At 50.1% G+C, this 22,962-nt stretch overlaps 7 protein-coding genes and 1 non-coding gene across 8 annotated transcripts; 4 read left to right on the top strand and 4 right to left on the bottom strand.

Annotated features, from left to right (window-relative positions):
- Positions 1-290: 290 nt before the first annotated feature.
- On the top strand, positions 291-2,312 carry BCR38DRAFT_521081 (beta-lactamase/transpeptidase-like protein). The gene is made up of 2 exons (XM_040865178.1): positions 291-1,006; positions 1,056-2,312. Exons 1-2 carry the CDS (start codon positions 457-459, stop codon positions 2,141-2,143), a joined length of 1,638 nt encoding a protein of 545 aa, XP_040720218.1. The 5' UTR covers positions 291-456; the 3' UTR covers positions 2,144-2,312.
- A 2,656-nt stretch (positions 2,313-4,968) lies between these two features.
- On the bottom strand, positions 4,969-5,069 carry BCR38DRAFT_t52. Its single transcript has one exon. It is a non-coding gene; the product is annotated as a tRNA-Leu (tRNA).
- Positions 5,070-8,942: 3,873 nt separating this feature from the next.
- Positions 8,943-10,541, top strand: BCR38DRAFT_463616 (major facilitator superfamily domain-containing protein; the record flags this gene model as incomplete). The annotated part of the gene is made up of 2 exons (XM_040862643.1): positions 8,943-8,999; positions 9,045-10,541. 2 exons carry the CDS (start codon positions 8,943-8,945, stop codon positions 10,275-10,277), a joined length of 1,290 nt encoding a protein of 429 aa, XP_040720217.1. The 3' UTR covers positions 10,278-10,541.
- Positions 10,542-12,036: 1,495 nt separating this feature from the next.
- BCR38DRAFT_333785 (flavo protein-like protein) lies at positions 12,037-12,889 on the top strand (the record flags this gene model as incomplete). Its single annotated transcript, XM_040855259.1, has 2 exons — positions 12,037-12,063; positions 12,302-12,889. The coding sequence occupies 2 exons, from the start codon at positions 12,037-12,039 to the stop codon at positions 12,887-12,889; spliced, it is 615 nt and encodes a 204-aa protein (XP_040720216.1).
- A 130-nt stretch (positions 12,890-13,019) lies between these two features.
- BCR38DRAFT_103295 (uncharacterized protein) lies at positions 13,020-13,605 on the top strand. The gene is made up of 2 exons (XM_040853313.1): positions 13,020-13,523; positions 13,576-13,605. Exon 1 carries the CDS (start codon positions 13,149-13,151, stop codon positions 13,515-13,517), a length of 369 nt encoding a protein of 122 aa, XP_040720215.1. The 5' UTR covers positions 13,020-13,148; the 3' UTR covers positions 13,518-13,523; positions 13,576-13,605.
- Positions 13,466-14,093, bottom strand: BCR38DRAFT_103305 (uncharacterized protein). The gene has a single exon (XM_040853314.1). It carries the CDS (start codon positions 13,978-13,980, stop codon positions 13,642-13,644), a length of 339 nt encoding a protein of 112 aa, XP_040720214.1. The 5' UTR covers positions 13,981-14,093; the 3' UTR covers positions 13,466-13,641.
- Positions 14,094-16,254: 2,161 nt separating this feature from the next.
- BCR38DRAFT_421571 (short-chain dehydrogenase) lies at positions 16,255-17,758 on the bottom strand. Its single transcript, XM_040859449.1, has one exon. The coding sequence runs from the start codon at positions 17,293-17,295 to the stop codon at positions 16,378-16,380; it is 918 nt and encodes a 305-aa protein (XP_040720213.1). The 5' UTR covers positions 17,296-17,758; the 3' UTR covers positions 16,255-16,377.
- Positions 17,759-20,248: 2,490 nt separating this feature from the next.
- BCR38DRAFT_421570 (uncharacterized protein) lies at positions 20,249-22,140 on the bottom strand. Its single transcript, XM_040859448.1, has 2 exons — positions 21,805-22,140; positions 20,249-21,682 (listed from the first exon to the last, which is right to left on the bottom strand). Exons 1-2 carry the CDS (start codon positions 21,860-21,862, stop codon positions 20,661-20,663), a joined length of 1,080 nt encoding a protein of 359 aa, XP_040720212.1. The 5' UTR covers positions 21,863-22,140; the 3' UTR covers positions 20,249-20,660.
- Positions 22,141-22,962: the final 822 nt, after the last annotated feature.

Here is a 22,962-nt window from a genome sequence, read left to right as displayed (position 1 = left end):
CAGCAACACTGCAGATGATCGTGGTTTTGTTTTTCGAAGCTAGCATTCCGGGCACGAATGTTCTTCAAACTCAGACGAACATATTTATTAACCACAACCACCGACAGGAAATCTTCTTATTAATACTCCTTACTTCGATTATGCTGTGCCACATTCTACTGAGGCTCGTGGTGCTTGGTAGCGATCCTCCTAGCACTAGTCGTGGCAGTGTCATAGCTAGTTTGGGGTCCCGACCTCAATACGAATCGGAGACCGGAGTTTGAAACGGAGATTTGTAACTATGCCGCATCATAGCATTCCTAAACAATATTGATCAGTGAGCGTCACAATCCTAGCCTCCGCAATGCTATGCGGTCGCATATAAGTCGGCCACGCGCTCGTTTTTGGATAGGATAGTTTTGCGAATCATCATGTGCATCACTTCTGAAGAATAGTGTCACCAGCTAGTCGTTCGTTATGCATGCACTATTCACTATCCTTTCGGTCATTACGCTCATTGCAGCGGCCAATGGCCAAGCAGTCTACCAGCCCTGCCCTATCCTTCGAGCATACTACCCAGCGCCGACTATAGACAAGAACTCGAAAACAATCCAATCATTTACACAAGACTTTACAGATCTCTTCGATCAGCTCATAGCAGTTGGAGGAAGCGAGGATTTCGGCCCCATTACACCCAACACCACCTCCTTCTCCGTGATTTTGTTCTCGGGAGCAGAGAATGCTGAAGAAGACCCTGTGTTCTTCGAATACCAGCATACGGCCATCGAGTCGCAGGAAGCTGAGAATGTTACCAATAATACGGTGTTCCCCGTTGGGACTTTGACGCAGCTCTTCACCGTGTACACTTGGCTGGCTGAGATCGGAGACGAGTCCTGGGATGCGCCCATTACGCAATTCCTACCAGAAATCACTGCAGCAGCCAGTATATCTTCCGACTTCAGCGTCAACTGGGATAAGGTCACTGTCGGTAGTTTGGCTGGTCATATCTCTGGGATTGCGCGAGACTGTCAGTTCAGAAAGCTTCAAGTAAAGCCATGGTTGCTAACAAGAATTAGCTCATGCGTGCACTATCGGAACCTCCTGCGACAAGCAGAAATTCCTCGATGCATTTGCCTCAAAACCAGCTGTCTTCCTCCCAGACACCACGCCCATGATTTCGAACGCAGCATTCCAACTCCTCGCCTTCGCCCTCGAATCCCAAACCTCCACTTCCTTCTGCAATACCCTATCAAGCTCCATCCTCAACCCGCTAAACATGAGCCAAACAGGCCTTCTGAGCAATAACAACAAAAACATCACCACCACCACCACCAACCCCAAAATTTTCGGTAACTACATCGATTCCTCGATGTCCGGTGAACAACCCTCTCTCTCTCTCTACACCACCTCCAACGACCTCGCCCGCTTCGGCCACTCCATCCTCTCATCAAAGCTGCTTTCCGCTTCCCAAACCCGCCGTTGGCTGCAGCCTATCGCCGATACCTCCAATCTACGCAACGGCGTGGGTCGACCCTGGGAAGTCTACCACGCGGGGCAGTATGCAAATTCATCGATTCTGGATGTGTACACCAAGACCGGCGCTATCGGGCAATACAGCAGCTATTTCGGTCTCGTCCCGGACTTTAATGCTGGGTTTGCTATTCTGGCGCATGATACGGACGGGATCGTCGATTTGAATGTGTACGCAGATTTAGTGTCACTGGCTTTGCTGCAATTGGAGGAGTTGGCTGCTAAGGAGATGGCAGCACGGTATGCGGGGACTTTCGTGGGGGATGATGAGGGGAGTCTCGTGGTGCTGAATGTCACGGACGAGGGGCCAGGACTTGTGGTTACTGGCTTGGAGGTAAATGGGATTGATCTCAGGGCTGAGGCTGCGGATGCCGCTGGGATTGACTTGGAAGACTTGGACTTCAGGCTTTATCCGAGTAACGTGGCGAAGGACAACTTACAGCAGTTCATGAGTGTCTTTCAGGATAGAAGTGCGCCGGCGGATATGGGCACTCCGACCTGTATCACATGGATGGACACTGGATCGGTAGGGGCTGGTGCGGTGGAAAGATTCATATTCGAAGTTGACGAAAGTGGCATGGCGGTGGGTTTGAGGCTGTCAGGTAAGGAGGCGAGATTTACTAGACAAGTCTAATGTGCTTCTGTAGAGAGCATAGGCAAAGTGTTTCACGTAGAAAGTCCAATGCTATGACCGCCATAGATATCATTTGTCGCTTTACATTGCAACTATTCACCACACAAGCCACGCACTTAGAAAACCAAATCGTAATTAGGTGATAAAGTCAACAGCACAACAGAGTGATAAAAAAATTGAAGTATAATATGAGCACCACAGTTCACCTAGGCCGAGAAAGCAGTGTTTTTGCTAGTGTAGCTAGTGTGTCAAACCCTTCCTTCATTCCTTCTACTCAAAGCACCCTTACAGAGCCTCCCGAACACCAACCTACCGTGATGCAACGCGTACATCAAATATAGCGGTCACTATGACATAACGTAGTCCACAAGCGAACGGGTCACCCAACCGAACGGGTCACGCCCATAGCAAAAAATAGAACTAAACTTCCTAACTTTACCACGCAACTAATTCTCGATAGATTCTGCTCAAAAAGAATCTCAATTACTCCTTGCAGCTCAGGCTATCAGAAATGACTCAACACTTAGTATCCGACGTGCTGCAACAATCTACAAAGTCTCGAATACTACTCTCCAGGCGCGTCTTCAAAAACGTCAATCACGTCGCAATATCGAAGCCAACGGTCGGAATTTAACAAAACTAGAAGAAAATACGATTATTCAAAGGATAATTGAGCTAGATTCGCAAGCATTTCCTCCCCGGCTAAGTGCTGTTGAAGATATGGCAAACCGACTGCTACGCGACGCGCATATCACAAAGGAGGACTTTCTTCCGGCATTTTGCGACGCATTCAAGAAGAGCCTGACCGAAAGAAATATTCGTGCAGGCTTTCAAGGGGTTGGACTTTTGCCTTTAAGCTCAGATATTGTTATTGAGAAGCTGGATGTGAAATTACAGACTCCAACGTCCTCCCGGCCCCCTACGCGGGAAACCCTTCCTTGGGCTTCTCGGACGCCAAACAACCCAACCGAGGCTACTTCGCAATCCGAATTTATTAAATCTCGAATTTCCAGGCATCAAAATAGCTCCCCGACGTCAATTTACGATGCTATCGATCAGTTTTCGAAAGGAGCGCGGAGAATTATGCATAAGATGGCTTTACTCCAAGCTGAGGTCGCCGAACTTCGAGAGGCAAATGCTCTAATTAGCAAGCGGCGCAGGGCCAAAAAATACGAGTACGGCTTGGAGGATCACTTAATTCACAAGACGTACAAGATCTTCAAGATCAAAAGGACGTTGCGCAGCAAGTACAGCAGGAAATGCGTGGAAATAGCGCTGGATCAAATCGTGGCCAGCCACGGCAACGGCGCTGTGGCGTATGCGGGAAGACCGGGCATAATGCGCGAACCTGTCAGGTAGAGATAGAATCATCTGGGCAAGAGTATTCTGAGTAGTTTTAATTGATTTACGGCGTTGTGGTTGCGAAATCGTGTTGAATTCCATGTTTTGCTAGTTGGCGTGACCCGTTCGGTTGGGTGACCTGTTCGCTTATGGACTACATTATACCCAGAAGCATCAACAGAGGAATGGTTCCCTCCGTAACCAGGTATTAACGTAATTATTCCATCGGGCTGTTCATTATGTCATTTAGAACAGTACCTGCTTGAATGGAGAGAGGGCAGGTTGTTGCAATTACATATATTCAAGAAAGCCCGCGCTGCGGAAGAAAAGAAAACTCCAAAAATATTATTATTATTATTAAATACGCCGTAGGCTCGAAGCCCCCGGTACCTCTACAAGTGCTCCCGTATGTCAAACCGTGCCCTAATGGCTGGACTAAATACATACGCTGCTACGTAGGTTCGCTCTATTAGCGACTGCGTTACGTCCACCACAATACTATGTTAGTTCTCACCCTACTAACAAAGTCCCCCTGAGAAGATCGATATTATCCGGGCCTAAGCGCTATCCGGCCAGTCCTGAGTAGCTACCTTGTGATAGTCCCGCTGACTACTGGTTTCCCCGTCGCCGTTGCCAGGTCTCTACGTGTATGCAGCGGCCATGGTGCGATAGTGGCCCGCAGGCGCTCTCTCGATTCTTCCACAGGCCGCAAAAGAGGATTACATGCTCTGCCGTCTCGGGGGCCTCTCCACAACGGCATAGCGGCGAAGACACACCGAAGGCTCCTATCTTAAATAAGAAAGCTGATAGTCCTATTTTTCCGGTCCTGATCTGGCATAGGGTAGACGCCTCCGGTCGGTTTAGGTCTGAGTACTTGCCCTGTTTCGGCATTCGCATCGAGGGGCCCTCCGGCTCCTCGGCGATAGCGCGTCGCTGGCGGTCGTGTTGTGCTGCCCCGGAGAGCCATCTCTTCTCCCAGTGGTCTAGGAGGGCGGCCGGGACTTCCTTCGCCTTGCCTATCCACTCGGAGCCCCTAGCCTCCTTCTATATCGTGTACCCCGCTGGTCTGAGCGATTGTGACGTCCGCTTCCGTCTCGCCGGCGTATCCTGTCGGAGTATGTGTGACGCTCTCACGCTCGCGCTCCGAAGCAGGCTCCTTTTGCCGTTATTCCGTAGCCGTTCTTCAAATTTCGCCGCCCGGGCACTGAGATATAGGTCTAGTGGCGGGATAGCTGCCTCTATTTCTAGGTGTCGGACCGGTGTCGCTTTGTAGGCGCCACAGACTATTCGGAGGCACTCATTCTGTATCCCGACTAGGCTCTTAGCTGGTCCCGCTGGTTCCTCGCTTATAGTGTGCCACGCAGCCGCCCCGAAGGCGATCGCGCTGCGAATAACCGACGTGTACAGTAGTCTCGCCCGTATTCTCCAAAAATAAATTCCGGATACTGTAAAACTAAACAACCTCACCAAAATGGTAAAAGTATTGATGAGAGTGGGATTCGAACCCACGAGGGTTGCCCCACCAGGATATGTTGCTAAGATTGAAACCTTAACCTGGCGCCATAACCAACTCGGCCATCTCACCACTTGATTGAATAATGTTCAGGACATCAGATGATCCAAGCTCGCTTTTGGGCGACTTATATTTACTAAGCAGCTCACAAGATCGCGGATTAGCCGAGACTTAACCGCATTGACCGACCACCTTTTTGCATGCACCCCCATTTTGCAGGGAATTTCTACGCCTCAACAACACGACGTCTCTCAATTTACCTCGCAATTGCTCCCTATCTACGTACAAAATGGCTAATCCAGTGGAGAATAGTCTGGAAAATTTTGAGCAGCGAATCGAACGCGCTAAAGAGCTTGTCCGTCAGGGCTCTTCCCAGGCCGTAGCAGCTCATCGGTACGGTATCAAGGGGACTACACTGTCCTAGCGTATTCGTCACAGTAATTCGCATCGCGACGCGGCCTCCAGGCAACAAAAGTTGACTCCAGAGCAAGAGGAGGTTATCGTGAACTGGATCCTACACGAAGAAGTGTGTGGACGGGCTCCTAGCAAGCGTTATGTGGCCGACTTCGCTGCCGAAATCCTCCTTGCTCAAGGGGATAACAATACACTCGGCCAACACTGGGTGGATCACTTCGTTAGCCGCCATCCACAGATACGTACCAAAATTGGGCGCGTCGTAGATGCTAGCCGAGTTAGAGCGTCCGATTCGAACAAGATCCGAGACTTCTACACCCTCCTCGAACGCTTACGTACGAAGTATCGTATCAAACCCGACAACGAGTATAATATGGATGAGACAGGTGTCCAAGAGGGGGAATTTGGGCATGGTACGGTTATTGGGACGTCTAATTCACGCCGGGTACGCGTATCAAAGTCGGACGCTTCGTCGTGGTGCTCCTGGTTAGAGTACATTTCGCATACCCAACGGGGTACACCTGTCTGCGTATTTTCCGGCAAGAGAGTCCACGCAGAGTGGTTCCCAGACCAAAATATCCCTGAGTGGTGTAACGGGGTAAGGCCGGACATCAGGGAAATAGGTTACGGGGCTAGGAGAAAGTTTATTTTCTCTTCTTTAAGAAGCACAGAGGCAGAGTAGGACACGAGTCCTCCATCTTCACGCATCATCATCCTCATCTTCATATCATCATCTCCTTCTTATCTATATCTTCACCTTCGCTTTTCAGTCAGTTATTTAGTTATCTAGTTATTTAGCTTATCTTTACGTTCGAGATCCTACTATTACGATACGAGTATCAGAGTGTAACGAGGATACCACACGTCTCACAATATAATAGTCAGGTAGTGCAAAGGGTAGCTAGAAGTAGGCCAGTGTATGGGTGCGTATATTGCAAGACTGATTCTTGAAGAATCTAAACTAGGTGCGAGCGTCTCGAGTTCTCCTCTTAAGCTGGGCGGTACCGGGGTTCTACCGGATCGGGGGCGAATCCCTCCCGACTCAGCTTGTCAGCTGAGACCGGCCCGCCACAACGGCTCTTTCCTTACACAGAGGCATATCCGACTAACTCACGCACCAGACGTGTAAGAGCTTCGCTGTTATAACCAGTACCACGATCTTCGTCTGATAAGACCAATAGATGGGATCTGTTGGTACTGGAGCCGTCTGTTCAGTGTGTTAGGTGGTAGGTATATCCTACTGACCGCCTGACCCCGTTTCAGTGGGAATACACCGCGACGAGTAAGGGCTGGAGTAATAAAGTTATCGCAAATAGGTGGTTAGATCAGGTTTTTCTCCCCAAGACGAAGCCTAGGGGTACCGAATGGCGACTCCTTATCCTCGACGGCCACCAGACACATATTCATGCCGAATTTATGTGGAAAGCCTACTCGAATAGAGTCGCCGTGCTGTATTTACCCTCACACTGCAGTGACGATCTCCAGCCGTGCCATGTCGGGCCGTTCTCACCTTTGAAGACCTACTACCGCCAAGAGCTCAGGGCTTACGCTTCCTACAAGGCTACAGCCCTAATTTACAAGCAACGTATGCTAGAAGCATATCTACGTGCCTCGGAGAGAGCCTTTACTACGGGAAATATTAAATCTGGCTGGCGGAAGACTGGTATATGGCCCCTAGGCTCCGAAGGACTAGTCGACGTATCTTGTGATCCTCCGGAGCCTCATACACCAGATCCTCCGCCTCATATATCACCACCTTTAGTTGCTTTTACTCCTCAGAAAGCGCAGCAACTATCTAGCCAACTACAGTCGATAGAGAAAGTGTCAGGTTACGGCCTGGACCGAAGGCGATAGTACAGAGTGAAGGGGAGAAATAGGCGTGTCCCCCTGGTGGTCACTTGGTGATGGCAGGTAGGGGTGTCCACAGTAGTTCATTGATCTCTGCCCTCTCTATCTTCCTCCGTCTCGACTCCTTACTTATAGCCAGCCGAGGTTCTCTCTTGGATTCTGGATGTTTGCTTCCGTATGTCTGTGTTCCTCCGACTTCGGCCAATATCTTGGACAGCGGCTCCTTATCTGCAACCAAGCGATTCCCTATCCGCTGCAAACGGCTTCAACGGCTCTCATTCGCCACAAGCGGCTCTCTAGCCGCCACAAACGGCTTCCTACCTGGTGGAAGCCGGCCCGCCTCGGATGACACTTGTGGCTCTGACAGAAAGCCGAGGGCGGGGTATCTCGTAAGATTCGTACCCTAGTAGGCAAGGCGGGCAAGGCCCTTACACTCCAGACCGCCGAGAATGCCAAATTACGTATCGAAAACGAGCAACTATATAAAGAACTCGATAAATACGCTCCAGATATACGCCAGCCCGTCGAGCCAGACCCGAATAAAGTATTCGTTAACTTATCAGCGATCCGAACAGCCCAGGACAAGCGAAATAAGCGAATACGGCCTATTTTACCAGATAAGCAGTTAGAAATTGATACTTTTCTCGAAGGAAGGGTCGCTCCTAAAAAGAGGACTCGAAATAATATATATCTAAGTCTTCGGACACTTAAATTAAGTATGTTCTGTATATAAATAATATGGACGAAGTATTTAGGTTGATTCAATTAGACCCTGCAAAATGGGGGTGCATGCAAAAAGGTGGTCAATGCGGTTAGTTCTTGGTCCGATTGACTTGATTGGCGACTTAACCAGATCACTGAACATCCAAGTAGGAGGCCCTGATTACCTAACTTCAACCCCGCCTGACAGGTGCCGAAAACTTGCAAGGGGTCTGCTTATACATTATTCGTTCTGGCCCGTCACATATCAGTCGTAGTTCGGTCAGTATTATTCATGTCCCAGAGAAGACATTGGGAGACTGAGAAAAAGAATGTTCATATGACACCGAGGTAATGTAGTTTAGGTCTGGGGCTACCTAAAGGTTCATGGAGCTGCGCATCTGTTAGACCTATGACGCTTGGGTCACAAACCGTACAGAGCCACCGATCTCTCGAGTCTGAAGGCATCAGATTGAGACTAATATCTGACATCCGCATTAGCCGTCGAACTGACTGCCGAACGGTTGGTTGGTTCCGAAGTCAGCCGCAGCAAGAAGTGCGTTGTTTCCAAAGCCACCCTCCTAGTCATCAAGCATACCACCAAAATGACCATTCCAGCCTTATCATCACTTGATTACAAACCGGAAAATGACGAGCTCAGAATTAGTCTTAGTCAACTGGAGGTTTGAAGAAGCAGTGCCGTACACATATTGGGTTCGTTTGCAGTTAGGTGAATATAAAAGATTATATTCATTGTCTTTGAGGGATGACGGCGTGATTCGGAATCGGGCTCTATTTCTATCAATTCACCTAAAACCGGTCCGGCCGTAGATCAACTCGCTCTCGGGGGATTGTGTCCGAGGGGCTCTGGGTTGCCGAACAGGCAAACTCCTCTTCCTGGCAAGATATCACAAAACCCAGAAAATCACCAACAAAACCACCAGGGTTTCATTGCATCCGTTCAGTTCATCAGATTCAGGAACAATGGGAGAAAAAGACGAAACAGCTGCAAAGGGTGGCACCCTCGATGCCGATGCAGCGGTATCATTTCAAGATGAGAATGTCACCCAACCGGAATCCCAACAGCAACCGACCACCGCACCAAATTCAGAACCCCCAGACGGCGGTTGGGAAGCCTGGCTCGTAGTCTTCGGTTCCATGATCGTCCTAATCCACACCTGGGGCCTCGTCAACAGCTTCGGCGTCTTCCAAACCTACTACGAAACCGAGCTCCTCCCCACCAGCTCCTCCTCGGACATCTCCTGGATCGGCAGTCTCCAAGCAGCCCTGCTCATGATGGGCGGTGTCGTGTCAGGACCTCTCTTTGACGCAGGCTACTTCCGCGCACTGCTCCTGAGCGGTCTCTTCTTCGTCGAGTTCGGCACCTTCATGACTTCCCTTTGCACGTCGTACTGGCAGATCGTCCTGGCGCAGGGCATCTGCGTTGGTCTGGGCTGCGCTCTCATGTTCCTCCCGTCGGCGGCCATTCTCGGCCATTACTTCGTTAAGAAGCGCGCCTTCGCCTTTGGTGTGCAGTCGGTTGGCTCGCCCATTGCGGGCATCGTCCTGCCTATCATCTTTGGCCGACTGCAGCCGCAGATCGGATTCGCCTGGACTACGCGCGTGATCGGCTTTATTCTTACGGCGCTCGCCGCCATTCCCGTGGTTTTCATGAAGACGCGGGTGCCGCCGCGGGCGCACACAAGGGCCTTCGATAAGAGCGCTCTCTACGACTGGCCGTTTCTCATCTTCAGCTTCGGCGGGTTTCTGGCCTTTGTCGGGCTATATGTGCCCTTCTTTTATTTGCAGCTTTGGAGTATCGACCACGAAATATCGTCCCTCGAGTTCTCGCCGTACTTCGTCACGCTGCTCAACGCCGGGAGTATTTTTGGGAGACTGATACCAAACTATATTGCCGATTACGCTGGATCCGTCAACGTCCTGATTATCATCACATTTCTGGCGGCCACGCTTGACTTTGCTTGGCTAGGAATTACTAACTTTCCAGGGGCTGTCAGTTTTGCGATATTATACGGCGCCTTTTCAGGCGGGGTTGTCGGTGTCCTACCCAGTGCACTCGTGCCACTGATCCCGGATCTCAGCAGATTTGGAACCTGGATGGGCATGTGTTTCTTCGCGTCGGGCTTGTCTGTATTGGTGGGAACTCCAATCGGAGGTGCGATCCTTGGCCAAGGTGGAGAGGCGGCGTGGAAGCGCATCATTGCATACTCGGGCGCTATGTTGTTGGCGGGCGGGCTGACATGGACGTTGTCACTTTTCTTGCACCGCCGCAGACAGTTGAGAGCGAGGAAAACGTGAGTTGAGGGATGGCAATAATGGTGGAAATACGGGTTAGACTCAACACATACATCCAACCGTCATACATGGGAAGCACACCGGAAGCGCTGGTGAAGCCACCTGCTGCTTGGTCAATCATATGCTATAAGCTTGGGTGATAGCTTTAGGATCATCACTTTGGTTGCGGGTAAACGGCACATGTCGATAGGGTTCTTTAATAAGTGAAACTTCGCAGGGACGTTGCGAGTGCCAATGGCGGCAGGTGACATTCAGCTAGGCGCCTGATTGTCCGGAACTCCTCATAGCCTGGCGAAAGATCACTGCCTGGCTAAGGCATGCATGCGCGAGAAGATCAATTGTTTGAACATCTACTTGGAGCGAAGACGGCTTCGTATCTTGAATGTTCAGCCAGCGGTACCCCACCGCGCCAACGTCAAGATTTATCACAGCGAACCTTATTTCAACCTTTGAGGACCCAGAACTGCAGGACCTGCATCGCTAGTGGAAACAGCTCCACGGTTCCGGCGGGCCTGTTGCGAGTCCAGAACAGAGGGTTTCCGTACGTGATGTGGAGTGCACTTGCAAAAGCCGGCCGGTGAACTGCTCAAGCCGACGTCAAGATGCCATCATCTCAACTCCAGACGCGGGCCTGGAAGCTGGACCTGTGGTTCATGATATTAGCAAGGTGCACATGCTGCCATTGTTGGCTATATACTTGCCCGAGCCGCGACGATGACGACAAGAGATCAGGTATTGAAGCGCTCGTGAGCCAATACGCAGGTACGCGACGGGGATTTTCCAGCCAGTATAGCCCAAATGGATTTTGACCACAGAGCCCTGGCTGCTTCCGTTATCTTAGTCATATCTTAGTGGCAACCGTGGACCTCTTTACATCTTCAGGTCGCCAAGCGGCAACATTGGAGCAGCTTAACAAGCATTTGTCAACGACGACTAATTCCTTGCAATTTGCCACGACTGCACCATAACGCCCATCTAACGGGCCCACAGCATCAACGAAGCAAGCTCCATAACCTAATTGAGTACCATTCCGTCAGCGCTAGCTGGCTTGCGACTGCGAAGCTCAATAATATATTATTCAGCAGCCGGCTGGTTACATTGATAGCTCTGGGTAGCGCCTATTCATGGCATGTATGCAGCCTAATATGCATACAGATGATGAACGGTGTACGAGTTTCCGGCGCTGTATCTTTGGAAATCTCAAGGTGATCCTGAGCCAGCATCGAGAGTAGAATCGAGAGGCTTACATGTGCATGTATGTATCTAAGCAATCAACTAACACCTAGCATTACCACCGCGCGTAATTTGATATCCGTTCCAACATATCCTAGATTCATTGTAGTCAGGGTCGAATTGCCTGAGGTTGGTTTGGGCCGCGAGTGGCAGTTGCATGCAAAACATGGTTGGAGGTGGGTTACCGGGACGCCCCTGTAGGGACTCCGAAACCCCGCGGTTAAACGACCCCGCGTATGCAGTTGCGTTAGACTAGTTGCTGATATCATCAACATCTAAGCTGCGTAAATTGATTATCGAGCGAGTAGTAACGATGTCAACCCATGACAGGCGGCACCGTACCGGTTCGTATTGGCATTGGAGGTCCATTGTTGCTGTGGGGACATTGATGGTATATTAACTAGCACCTCGTCACTTCCCAATGTGTGTCACATCTCCTATCATACTTCAATACACAACAACCACCCGTTTTCAGCACATTTCTCCACTTGATACCCATACCCAGTCAGACTCAAGCAGATAGTTCAGGATGGCGCCCAAAATCGCAATTGTCTTTGTCAGTAACTAATTTCTTACGTGCGGAAGCTTTGCCCCAAGCTCCTGGTGACAGACTGTTGTCAAGATTTACCCCACCAGACTTCAACGTGTAAAACCACGAGTGTGAATCGCAACGCTACAGATCGCAGCGGCCATGCAATTGACATGCCTCTCGAAGCTCCTGGAAATTCGACGATACAATGACATCAACAAGTTGCTGAATGAAAAATGGAGAACTAACAATAATGCTCGCATAGTATTCCATGTACGGCCACATCCGCACCCTGGCAGAAGCCGAAAAGAGGGGCATCGAAAAGGCCGGCGGCACCGTCGACCTATACCAAATCCCCGAGACGCTCTCGCAAGAAGTCCTCACCCAGATGTACGCGCCGGGCCAACCGACCGACATCCCGCTACTTGAAGACCCGGCCACCCTCGAGCCCTACGACGGCATCTTGATGGGCATCCCGACGCGCTACGGCAACTTCCCCGCCCAGTGGCGCACCTTCTGGGACAAGACGGGCGCCCAGTGGGCCAAGGGCAGCTACCATGGCAAAATGGCGGGATTGTTCATCACGAACGCCACCCAGGGCGGTGGACAGGAGTCGACGGCGTTGGCTGCTATGTCGACGCTTGCGCACCATGGGATTATATTCGTGCCGTCTGGGTACAAGCACGCTTTTGCGCAGCTGTCGGATGTTTCGGAGGTGAGGGGTGGAAGCGCCTGGGGTGCGGGTTCTTTCACAGCGGGTGATGGGTCGAGGCTGCCGTCCGCGAAGGAGCTGGAGATTGCTGAAATTCAGGGAGAGCAGTTCTACAAAACGGTCGCTAAGTTCTCTGGTTGACTACATGGTAGTCAGGGAAATGAAACAGAGAAAGATAGAGGTGTGGCTACTGCGTCGACTGAGCCTCAAGCACAGGAGACAGAGAATGGGAATGGGGCCACGGCAGCCAATGCACCTGAGGTGAAAGCAAAGGGAAAAGAGAAAAGGAAGAGCGAGGGGCCTTGCGGGCTGCCTTCCAAGTGCGTTGTCCTTTGATAAATGAAAACACTATTGATGATCACGTAAGAGACTTACTCACTGCGGGACCTTGGACCTGGCCATGTTTCCTCCTGCGGCTTACAAGAAACCACTATATCAACGCTCTCGTTTTTATCCAAGTCCAATCGTATATATCCTTCGAGAACGATGCCTCCAGCGCACCCTTTGCTTCAATAGCGGCCCTCCCGACAGCGAAAAGACGGAGAACACAGTGGAGACATCATCTCATCCGAGTCGAAGAAATCACGATGGTAACCCAGCGCCGATTTACATAAGAGACATTGGCGGCCGGAATGACGAGTTTTCCATGGACACACATTCATTTGCAACCCCCCCCCCTCTCCTCCCAAAACGTGTATCCCGCGGGGATCACGCGGGGATCAACGACTCAATCGATTTCCAGAAGGAAGAGAACGTGGTAGCAATGTAGCTCCCAGTAGTCCAAAATCTCATTCTCAAGCATACTTCTGGAGCTTACAAAGTGGTAGGCTTCGATTTCACAGTCAGTCAAGCCTCCGCCACCAAACGCCTGGCAAGCCAGGTTCGGACAATCCTCATCGATCAGTCCCGATGACATCCACCGCTCGATCAGGGGAATAGGCGTGAAACGCAGGGAACCATCTGGCTGCGTATGTTCGACTAATAATGAAACATCCATGTTCACCGCAACGTACAACGATGGTGCCTTCACCGTTTGGTCCCATACCAGTGTCAAGAAATTGGTAGACGAAGGTCTCCGAAGCTTGGCGGCGGTAATTCGTGCTCATTGAGCCGGCAGGTCCTCCTAGACTGGCTAGTTCTAAATGATTGGGGGAGACGACGTCCAGCAGTTTGCAAGCTCTTAGATGAGCTGGAGATATACGTGCCTTTATGCATAAGGAGCAGGTTTCCATATAACGGAAAGGCTTTCAAGTGAGTCCACTGACCATACAGATGTTGTTGAGAGATTCAACCCGAGTTTCGAGACCCCAGGGTGTGAGTGGCATGTGGTAGGCGGTGGATCTGAGCAAGTTCGAATCTTCCATCGTAAATGGTTCTGGGTGATATGGAGAGGAGGCTCATATATGCAAATGTCTTTTCTACAAGTAAAGAAGAGACGCCATGTCAATTGTCCAAACGTCAATGCTCGGATATCGAGCATCCCACGAGGTGGCTCTGGTCAGCAGGAGTGACCAATATGCCTCCGAGAGTTGCTATAACGTAAGTGCAGTGTAAGATGCAAACATTGTTGCCTGAACTTCTTGCCACAGAGCCCGTGTCAGAGAACAGAATGCCATAGGCACCAGTGGGTGTCAGGACACTGAACGCAGGACACCGGCGGGCCGCCGGAGGGGTGTTTCGGACAAAAGACTCCCGAATCATGATTACAATCTATGTGAAGCTTTGGGATGACGAGAGTCAAGATCCTTGGCATCGCCGACCCTGCTGTTATGCCGGGTCCAAGCGGCGGCCTAGCTATCTATATAAGGACCATCTCGAAGTAGGATAGGGAAGGAGTTGTCAGAGCCACAAGTGTCATCCGAGGCGGGCCGGCTTCCACCAGGTAGGAAGCCGTTTGTGGCGGCTAGAGAGCCGCTTGTGGCGAATGAGAGCCGTTGAAGCCGTTTGCAGCGGATAGGGAATCGCTTGGTTGCAGATAAGGAGCCGCTGTCCAAGATATTGGCCGAAGTCGGAGGAACACAGACATACGGAAGCAAACATCCAGAATCCAAGAGAGAACCTCGGCTGGCTATAAGTAAGGAGTCGAGACGGAGGAAGATAGAGAGGGCAGAGATCAATGCATCACCGTGGGCACCCCTACCTGAGACCGCCAGTGACCACCCGGCATTACGTAGAAGGGACGCCCGTTACTCCCCATCACTCTGTACTATTGCCTTCGGCCTAGCCGTACCCTGACAGCCCGCAGCCCCCGGTTACATGTGAAAATAACTTGAAATTGTGGAATGCCATTTGGTCCAGGACTAGGAGGGCTAGGGATACAAGTGCAGGGTCGGCAACTGAAATAGGCACAGAATACGAGGGTCCAGCTGAGGTTGGGCGAAAAGTTCTTCTTCTAGGCGACTTTGTGACAACAATGTCTCTGGCAAAGGAATTGGCGGAGAGGGGACTTGTGTAAGGGCTAGCCGCTTCATGCTTTTTTGTATCGGGCTTATTGCAAGCTACAACAAAGATTGAATTGAAGTTGTCTCTGACTTTTCAAAGTAAAAAGCGTGAAAGTGGCCATAAGGCCTTAAAAATAGAAAGACGTACGGTCATGCTCGTGGATATGTTGAGGGTGTCTACTATTGAGAAGCTAAGTAGATGATTACAGGACGATAGAACCCGTCCTTGACATGATAAGTCTGCTTCACGAAAGGTGCGCCCCTTGAGAATACAAAGTAGAACTGTCCTATCCGAGATCAAATATGCCGTTGGTATTTTCAAATCTGTTATCAGGGAAGTAACGCACAAAATCAGCAGTTAGGTCGAACGTGAAGAAACGTAGTTTCAGGGTAATCACGTAAAGAGGACCGGATCGCGTGGATGTCGCTATACTAACTATGGAAATATCGGTTATAATACGCGAACCTGTAATAAAGATATAGAATGATTAATTAATTAAAGAGCGATTAATTCAAATCAATTTAGGAAGTAATAGTTGCATAATTAGACTTTAAAAATATCGTATACTGAAAAGTGCATGACTCACCCGAAAGCCTATGGAAAAATATGGTGGAACCCCAGCGGGGCCGAAGAGTCCGGAAACTTTAGGAAAATAATAGTGAAAGTTGGCAGGCAGGGTCTGACGTTATTAGGTTAAGGATACGTAACCTCCTTGATAGGACGGAAGTCGGGCGAGAACCGCTAGGTAGTTGAAGCAACGGCGATGTCGATGAAGTCGATAACAAATTGGCAGTTAGCTAAAGGCCGTTCGGTGCAGGACGTCTCACTTGCTAATAATAGTAGTTCCCTAGCGACGGCGACGAGTTAATCCTCCTTAATTATATCGCCGGAATTGTTACTTCTGGCGTCTCTCGCCCTACAGAGAGGAAGGCAGTGCTCGCCGGTGACCTGCTCTTAGCTATAGAAATGTTTCTAGGCTGTACCGCGAGGAGGTGACATGTTTGGAATTTTGCAGCCCGGCTCGTTTCTTTATTCGCATATACCACATAATTATCATCAATAAAGCTGATTTCTGCTAGTATACCTCGTTCACAAATCTGAAACTAATACAAAGTAGGCCATTCCTGCTATTTATCGCTAATTACCAACACTTATCCTGTCACGCTTGCTCGTTTGCCCGCCCCAAATCACTTCCTATGCTCTTTGATAATTTCCTCCACTATATCCAATTTGCTTAGCCTCTTCAGCCTCCCCTCAAACATGCCAGACGGCAGCAAACTCGCTACCCGGCCCATCAGCGCGCTCTCGCCCCTCCAGATAACGGCCGGTGGGCTTTTCCCTAACAGCAGCGCCGCCACCTCGGCGGCCCACTGCTCCGCTGTGATGCCTATCTCGCCTAGATTTCTCTGACTCATGGCACTCTCGACGACCTCGCGGGCTGGTCCGTATATTGACGCCTCCGGCAGCACCTCGGCCTTGGAGTTGACGTTGTTGTTGGAAATCAAGTTTGTCCGCACCCCCGCCGTCTTAAGATCGATGACGCGGATCCCAAAAGGGGACAGCTCGAGACGCATCGTCTCGGAAAGCATGGCGAGCGCCGCCTTGGACGCGTTGTAGATACCTTGGAACGGGAGCGCAAACACAGACCCGACGGAGGTATGGTTTACTATCATGGCCTGGGTCGGGTGGCCGCCTCCAGAAGCGGTGGTGGTGGAGGACCTAAGCAGCAAAGGCAAGAAAGCCTGCGTGACGGCGAGCTGCGACCAGACGTTTAAGTCGAACAGCTCCCTCGCCGCGTCCAGCGATACGTCTATCATGGGCATCGTGTAGGTGCTCGCCGCGTTGTTGATGAGCATGTCCAGACCTTGGTTGTCTGGTAGAGAGGAGGAGATGGAAGAGACAGCGGATGCGATGGAAGATGCTGACGTCACATCTAGGGTCAGCGTCTCGATTCCCTGTGCGGCGAGCGGCAACAGCTTGGATGGGTTCCGCGCCGTCGCATAGACGTGGTGTCCCGCACTGTGGAAGGCGATGGCCAGGGTTGCGCCCATTCCGCCCGGGGAGCAGCCTGTTATTAGGATTCTGAGTTTCTTGAGGGAGGACATAGTGATTTTTGATTATTTGATATCAAGGGGAAAGGTGGTTGATAGGATGATAATTGCGGGATATGACAACCTAGAGTGTAGTCGAGACGCAAGCAAGTGGTATGAAAGACGACTGGCAAAGACTGATGATTGGGAAGAGAGAACTTGGATATAAGGACAGTGGAAAAGAAACATGTTTGTCTCCTTACCCATACATCTACTTATACGAACCCCAACCCCAAGTACGCGGCAGGTGGCTTCCTAAAGAAACCCGGAGAAGTTCAGACGTAGTGGCCAGGACGTGATCAAAATTGTTCACGAAAAGTACGCGCAGTACTGTAGCAGCCTGTTACGCATGACACGCAATACTGTAGTCTATTGTTAGATATTCACGATTCTTGCCATGTGACCTTATTGTGACCTTGCTGCGACGGTAATCTGACTGTTCTGTGTGATGGATTCATTATTGTTATCTGTGACCTGCTCTGCAGAAGGATTTCTGGCAAAGTCCCAGTGGCTGGTAGTTACGTGAAGTTACGTGATCTTGGTCAGTCACGTGACCCCTTGTATCTGACAACTATTACACATCACGTCAAGCGGTAAAACTAAATCCCCACGGCTATAGTGTAACGGGGATACCACACGTCTCACGATTATAGTCAGGTAGTGCAAAGAGCGGCTATGGTGCGCCAATGGTATGGGTGCGTATATTGCAAGACTGATTCTTGAGGAATCTAACCTACGTGGGAGCGCCTCGAGATCTCCTCTTTGGCTGGGGCGGTTGCGGAGTTCTACCGGACCAGAGACGAAACCCTCCCGACTCGGTTTGTCAGCTGAGACCGGCCCGCCTTGACGGCTCTTCCTTACATATAGCTGCGGAATGGGCTATCTGTTATATTCCACATGCATTTAACTAATGAGGGTGATAGTCACTCTCTCTTGAAGAAGAAAGTATCCAAGCAAATAGCAATTTGATTCCATTCCCTTCGCCTGTTGAGGCACCAGTTGTTCTGATGACCTGTTGAGATCTTTTTCTGTTCTTCGTGCCTGTTGAGGTACTTTTATTGTTCAAGTCGATCTGTTCTAGCCTGTTGAGCCACAGTCGATTGTTAGTACCTGCTGAGGTACTCTTGTTATTCGGATCGGAGCAAGAAAGCTCTCGATTTTGTTATTCTTTCCACCTCCCGGATAGTAAGGTCTTGTTGATGATCTTGTTATCCGTTGCCATCATCATCACACCTCGAACCTGCGTGCATTTACTGCCCATCGTCAACAGATGTTGCTAGAGATAACGACCCTCTAAAAGCTCTATATCGTGCTCGATCCGGAACTAAATCGGTAGTAGTTCAGAGTTATGGCAGCTAGGTATGAAATAGTTGTTACGAACCGTTGGTTCTAACCTGGCCAAAACCAACCCGACAGGCCCTACAATAGGCCATGACAGAACCCCGCAGGAACAAAGCCCCATAAGGACAGAAAGGAACAACTAGGCCCCCGACTAAAGGAAAAGGTCACGTGATAGGGATCACGCTTGGCAGAGTGATCCCCCACTTGGGATCACCAGGAGCGACGTGATCCAAGTGATCCAACGAGATCAGTGAAGGAGAGATGGATATATAAGGGACAGGACTCCCAGGCATTTCATAGATAGACAGTCTCTACTTCAGTGATCAATCTAAGCATCAATCTAACCCATTGGTGAGGCAAACTGCCTTAACGACTCTATTCCCGATTACCCTACTTGAATACTTCAGTTACCCAAAGCACTCTACTCCATACGTCAAACCCCGATATTATTGCTTGAGGACTCCGCAGCAGGACTTACTTACTAGCACAAACCCTTACAGGCTCTTTAGTGGTTTACGCAGCTAGACTGTTAGAGGTTTCGTTACAATAGTCACCGTACGTCGTTTTCAGAAGCTATTTAGAAGCACAGTCCGTGTCTTCGCTATCTCCGCATATCTAGTGTAACGAAACCTCTAATAGTCTAGCTGCGTAAACCACTAAAGAGTCTGTAAGGGTTTGTGCTAGTAAGTAAGTCCTGCTGCGGAGTCCTTTAGCAATAATATCGGGGTCTGACGTATGGAGTATAGGGCTCTGGGTAACTGAAGTATTCAAGTAGGGTAACTGGGAATAGAGTCGTCAAGGCAGTTTGCCTCACCAATGGGTTATGTGAAGGTCAACCCTCGCAGACTCACTACAACCAGGTGACTTACAGCTGGAACACCTGCCGTGGCAGTGTCAGATGGGAAGCCAATCATAACCCTTGTAGGAGCCCCGCCAAGCGTGGATGACTTAGTCGCGCTCCCTCAAACCTAAGTTGTCATCTTCTTTCCTTCGCTCCTTAGAGTAGAATCTTCGTCGATAGCACCTAATCGAGGTCTATACCAATGCGATGCAACCCAGGTCGTGACAGGTTAGATTGATGCTTAGATTGATCACTGAAGTAGAGACTGTCTATCTATGAAATGCCTGGGAGTCCTGTCCCTTATATATCCATTCCCTCCTTCACTGATAACTGGGGCCATTAGATCCTTCATGGATACTATTGGTCCTAACTGGATATGTTGGATCATTTCATATCCAAATGATCCACCCTTGTAATTCACGTGACTTGTGATCCTTGCACTAGCTGGCTCCTCCTGCAGCTAGCCACTCCTGTGTGACTTTCCCCTCCTTCTTTGTCCTGTATCCACTGGGCCTGCCATCGGGCCTGTTGCGTTGGTTAGAATCGTAGATTCGTAACATCTAGTAGAGAGTTTAGTTACCAACAGACGAAGTGCTTCGAACAGATAGAACCTAAGCGTAATCAAGTATTTAGTTAAGGTATTTTAGGCTTAACGAGCCTCATTATCTATATATTGTGGGATTGAGCGCCACGGTTATGCCCTAGGCCGAAGGCGGTGTAGCGGCAATTGCACTAGTGGGGTCAAAACCCTTCCTCATAGATAAAATAGCTACACGGAAGACACAACAGAGCAGATAGATAGACCAATCAACAGAGGATCTACGCAGAGTCATCAATAGAGGATTGAATCCCTCATATATTATTAAATCAGATTTATTTTGATTTATCGTTAACGTTGACTCTAAGCTCTATAACGAGCCGAGGGATAGATATTCACCTCTCAGCTGCCTATACTAGGACTAATAACTCTATCTCTATTATAGAGGATATTACGGTATGCTCCTTAGTACCTCGCTAGCCGATTATACCTCAAATAGCTTTGAAGCGTATACGACTAACGGATTGTCCTGATTGCGTCCAATGCTAAAAGGGAACTGCTGGCGGCGTAGAATCATGATATTTTTGATGTACACTACAGTATCCCTCGCCACCGAGGGCGTCACACTCCAATTTTTATCTTGCTCTCATCAGTGCCATTTTACAATCTCCTCAGGATGTCTTGGACGACGTCTTCCGTCTTGGCGGTACCCCCGAGGTCGGGACTCAACAGCTTGCCCTCCGAAAGGTTGGCATCCACCGCAGCGTAGATCTTGGCAGCAGCCTCCTCTTCGTTCAAGAACTCGAGCATTAGCGCCGTGCTGCGGAGAGTCGCAATAGGATTGGCAATGCCCTGTCCCATGATGTCGGGCGCACTGCCGTGGCACGGCTCACCAATGGCGAACCCCTCACCAACGTTGGCGCTGGGAACCAGTCCCAGGGAACCGACCAAGGCGGCAGCACCGTCAGACAGGATGTCACCGTACAGGTTGGGGGCGACAATGACATCGTATGCTTCGGGTTGGCGGAACAGCTTGTACACCATACTGTCCACGATCTGCTCCTCCACCTCGACGCTGTTGAACTTGGCGAGAGCCAGTGCCTCACGGGCCGTAGAGCGGAACAATCCATCTGTTTGTGAGAGTACGTTGCTCTTGTGTGTGATGGTGACAAGGGGTCCCTTGTGTATGCTCGGCACGCCCGCCTGTCTGATCTTCTGGCGTCTCAAAGCAATCTCGCCCGCCATAGCCGCAATACGGTAGCTTGCCTTCTGGGAGATGCGCTTGATGGCCTCAGCCACCTTGCCGGATCCATCAGTCGCGTCGTAGGTCTTTTCCTCCTTGACATACAAGTCCTCGGTGTTTTCGCGCACGATGACCATGTCGATAGGCTTAGCGGCGTTCATGACGGTCTTGACGGGGCGCACATTGGCATATAGGTCAAGCTTCTTGCGCAGGGCAACGATGGGCGAGCTGTAGCCCTTGACGGCGGTTGAGGGCGAGGAGACGGCACCGAAGAGAGCTCCATGGCAGTCGGACTTGAGGACGTCGACCGTCTTGTCCGGCAAGGCGGCACCAGTCTTCTCAAAGGTCTGAAAGCCAGCGTGCAGGTCGACGAATTCGAATTTGAGGCCTAGCGAGGATGGGAGCGCCTCTAGGATGCGGCGACCTGCTGGAATGACCTCTGTTTATCATTGGAATCAGCCATTGCTCAAGTGTTCACTCCAGATGTTCATGGTGTCGGGAGTAAATCGGACCCTTTCAAGCCGGCCATAAAAAGGAATTAAATGACCTCCAAAGACTGACCTCTGCCAATGCCGTCACCAGGAATAAGACCAATTTTTAACAGGCGAGAAGAAGCCATTTTGAAGAGTCAATTGATCACACCTTGATATGTGCTTGGGTAGGCACAATGAAGCTCTCAAGAGACGAAAATTTCCTGAATCCAAGCTTTGCGTCAATTGACAACTTTCCCCGGTCTCGGCAGCCACAGGGAGCTAGCCTGTGGGGATGCAGGTGGTGGCATCTTGTTCGCATGGATAATGTACAATCCCACCTTTCCGGCCACCTAATCTGCCAACTACAACAACCTTCGGCACAACAGATTATCGTCGGTATTGGCTATTATTATACAATGCCTCGATATTCAGAAAATTCGATTCAAGGCGCTCTCAACGATATCAATCAAGGGATATCCCAGCGCCAGGCTTCCCTCCGATAGGGCGTTCCACGCTCTACCCTCCAATTACGACTCGGCGATGGCCTCAGCCATTCTGACGCGTCAATCGCGTCGATGAAGCTATCTAGGGAAATGGTTTAACGATTGCGACGATATACCTGATTGGCAATATACTTATTCGTGTAACGGTTGGATCAGTACAGATATCGCCGTTCGATGGCTTCGTGATATCTTTATACCTCGTACACAACCAGTTGATCCCGACGAGCAGCGGCTCTTGATATTAGATGGTCATATCGCTCACGACAACGTCGAGTTTATGTGGTTAGCCTATTGTAACAAGATCTCGTTACTATTTTTGCCAGCACACTGTTCTCACGGGCTCCAACCTCTCGACGTCGCCGTATTTGCTCCATTAAAGCGGTACAACGTCGGAATCAGGTAATACTGGACCCAGCTAAGGCGTCAGAATCTATCAGATCTATACCTCAGGAAGCCCTAGAGCACAGCTTTCTATTAGAGCTGGTTGTACCTGAATAGCTATAATAGTATGTTGAATACACTGTTTGGAATACCTTCAATTGGATTGCAATATGTGGCTAGAAAGGTGGGTGGTCGGAAAGGTGGGGTTGTACGTTATCCCACGACTCCACAGAACTGACCCGAGAGATTCGTATGATTCAGGGGAGCACGGTCCGATGCCGTAGATAAATGGAGGCTGTCCCATGCGAAGTTCGAGAGCCCATATCGGCTTGATGAAATCAAATTTCACTGTCCTGAAGACT

Source organism: Pseudomassariella vexata (genome assembly GCF_002105095.1).
Source record: "Pseudomassariella vexata strain CBS 129021 chromosome Unknown BCR38scaffold_2, whole genome shotgun sequence".
In the NCBI taxonomy this organism is placed as follows: domain Eukaryota; kingdom Fungi; phylum Ascomycota; class Sordariomycetes; order Amphisphaeriales; family Pseudomassariaceae; genus Pseudomassariella; species Pseudomassariella vexata.
The sequence above is the reverse complement of the archived record's forward strand: the minus strand, read 5'-3'. Positions and strand labels throughout refer to the sequence as shown.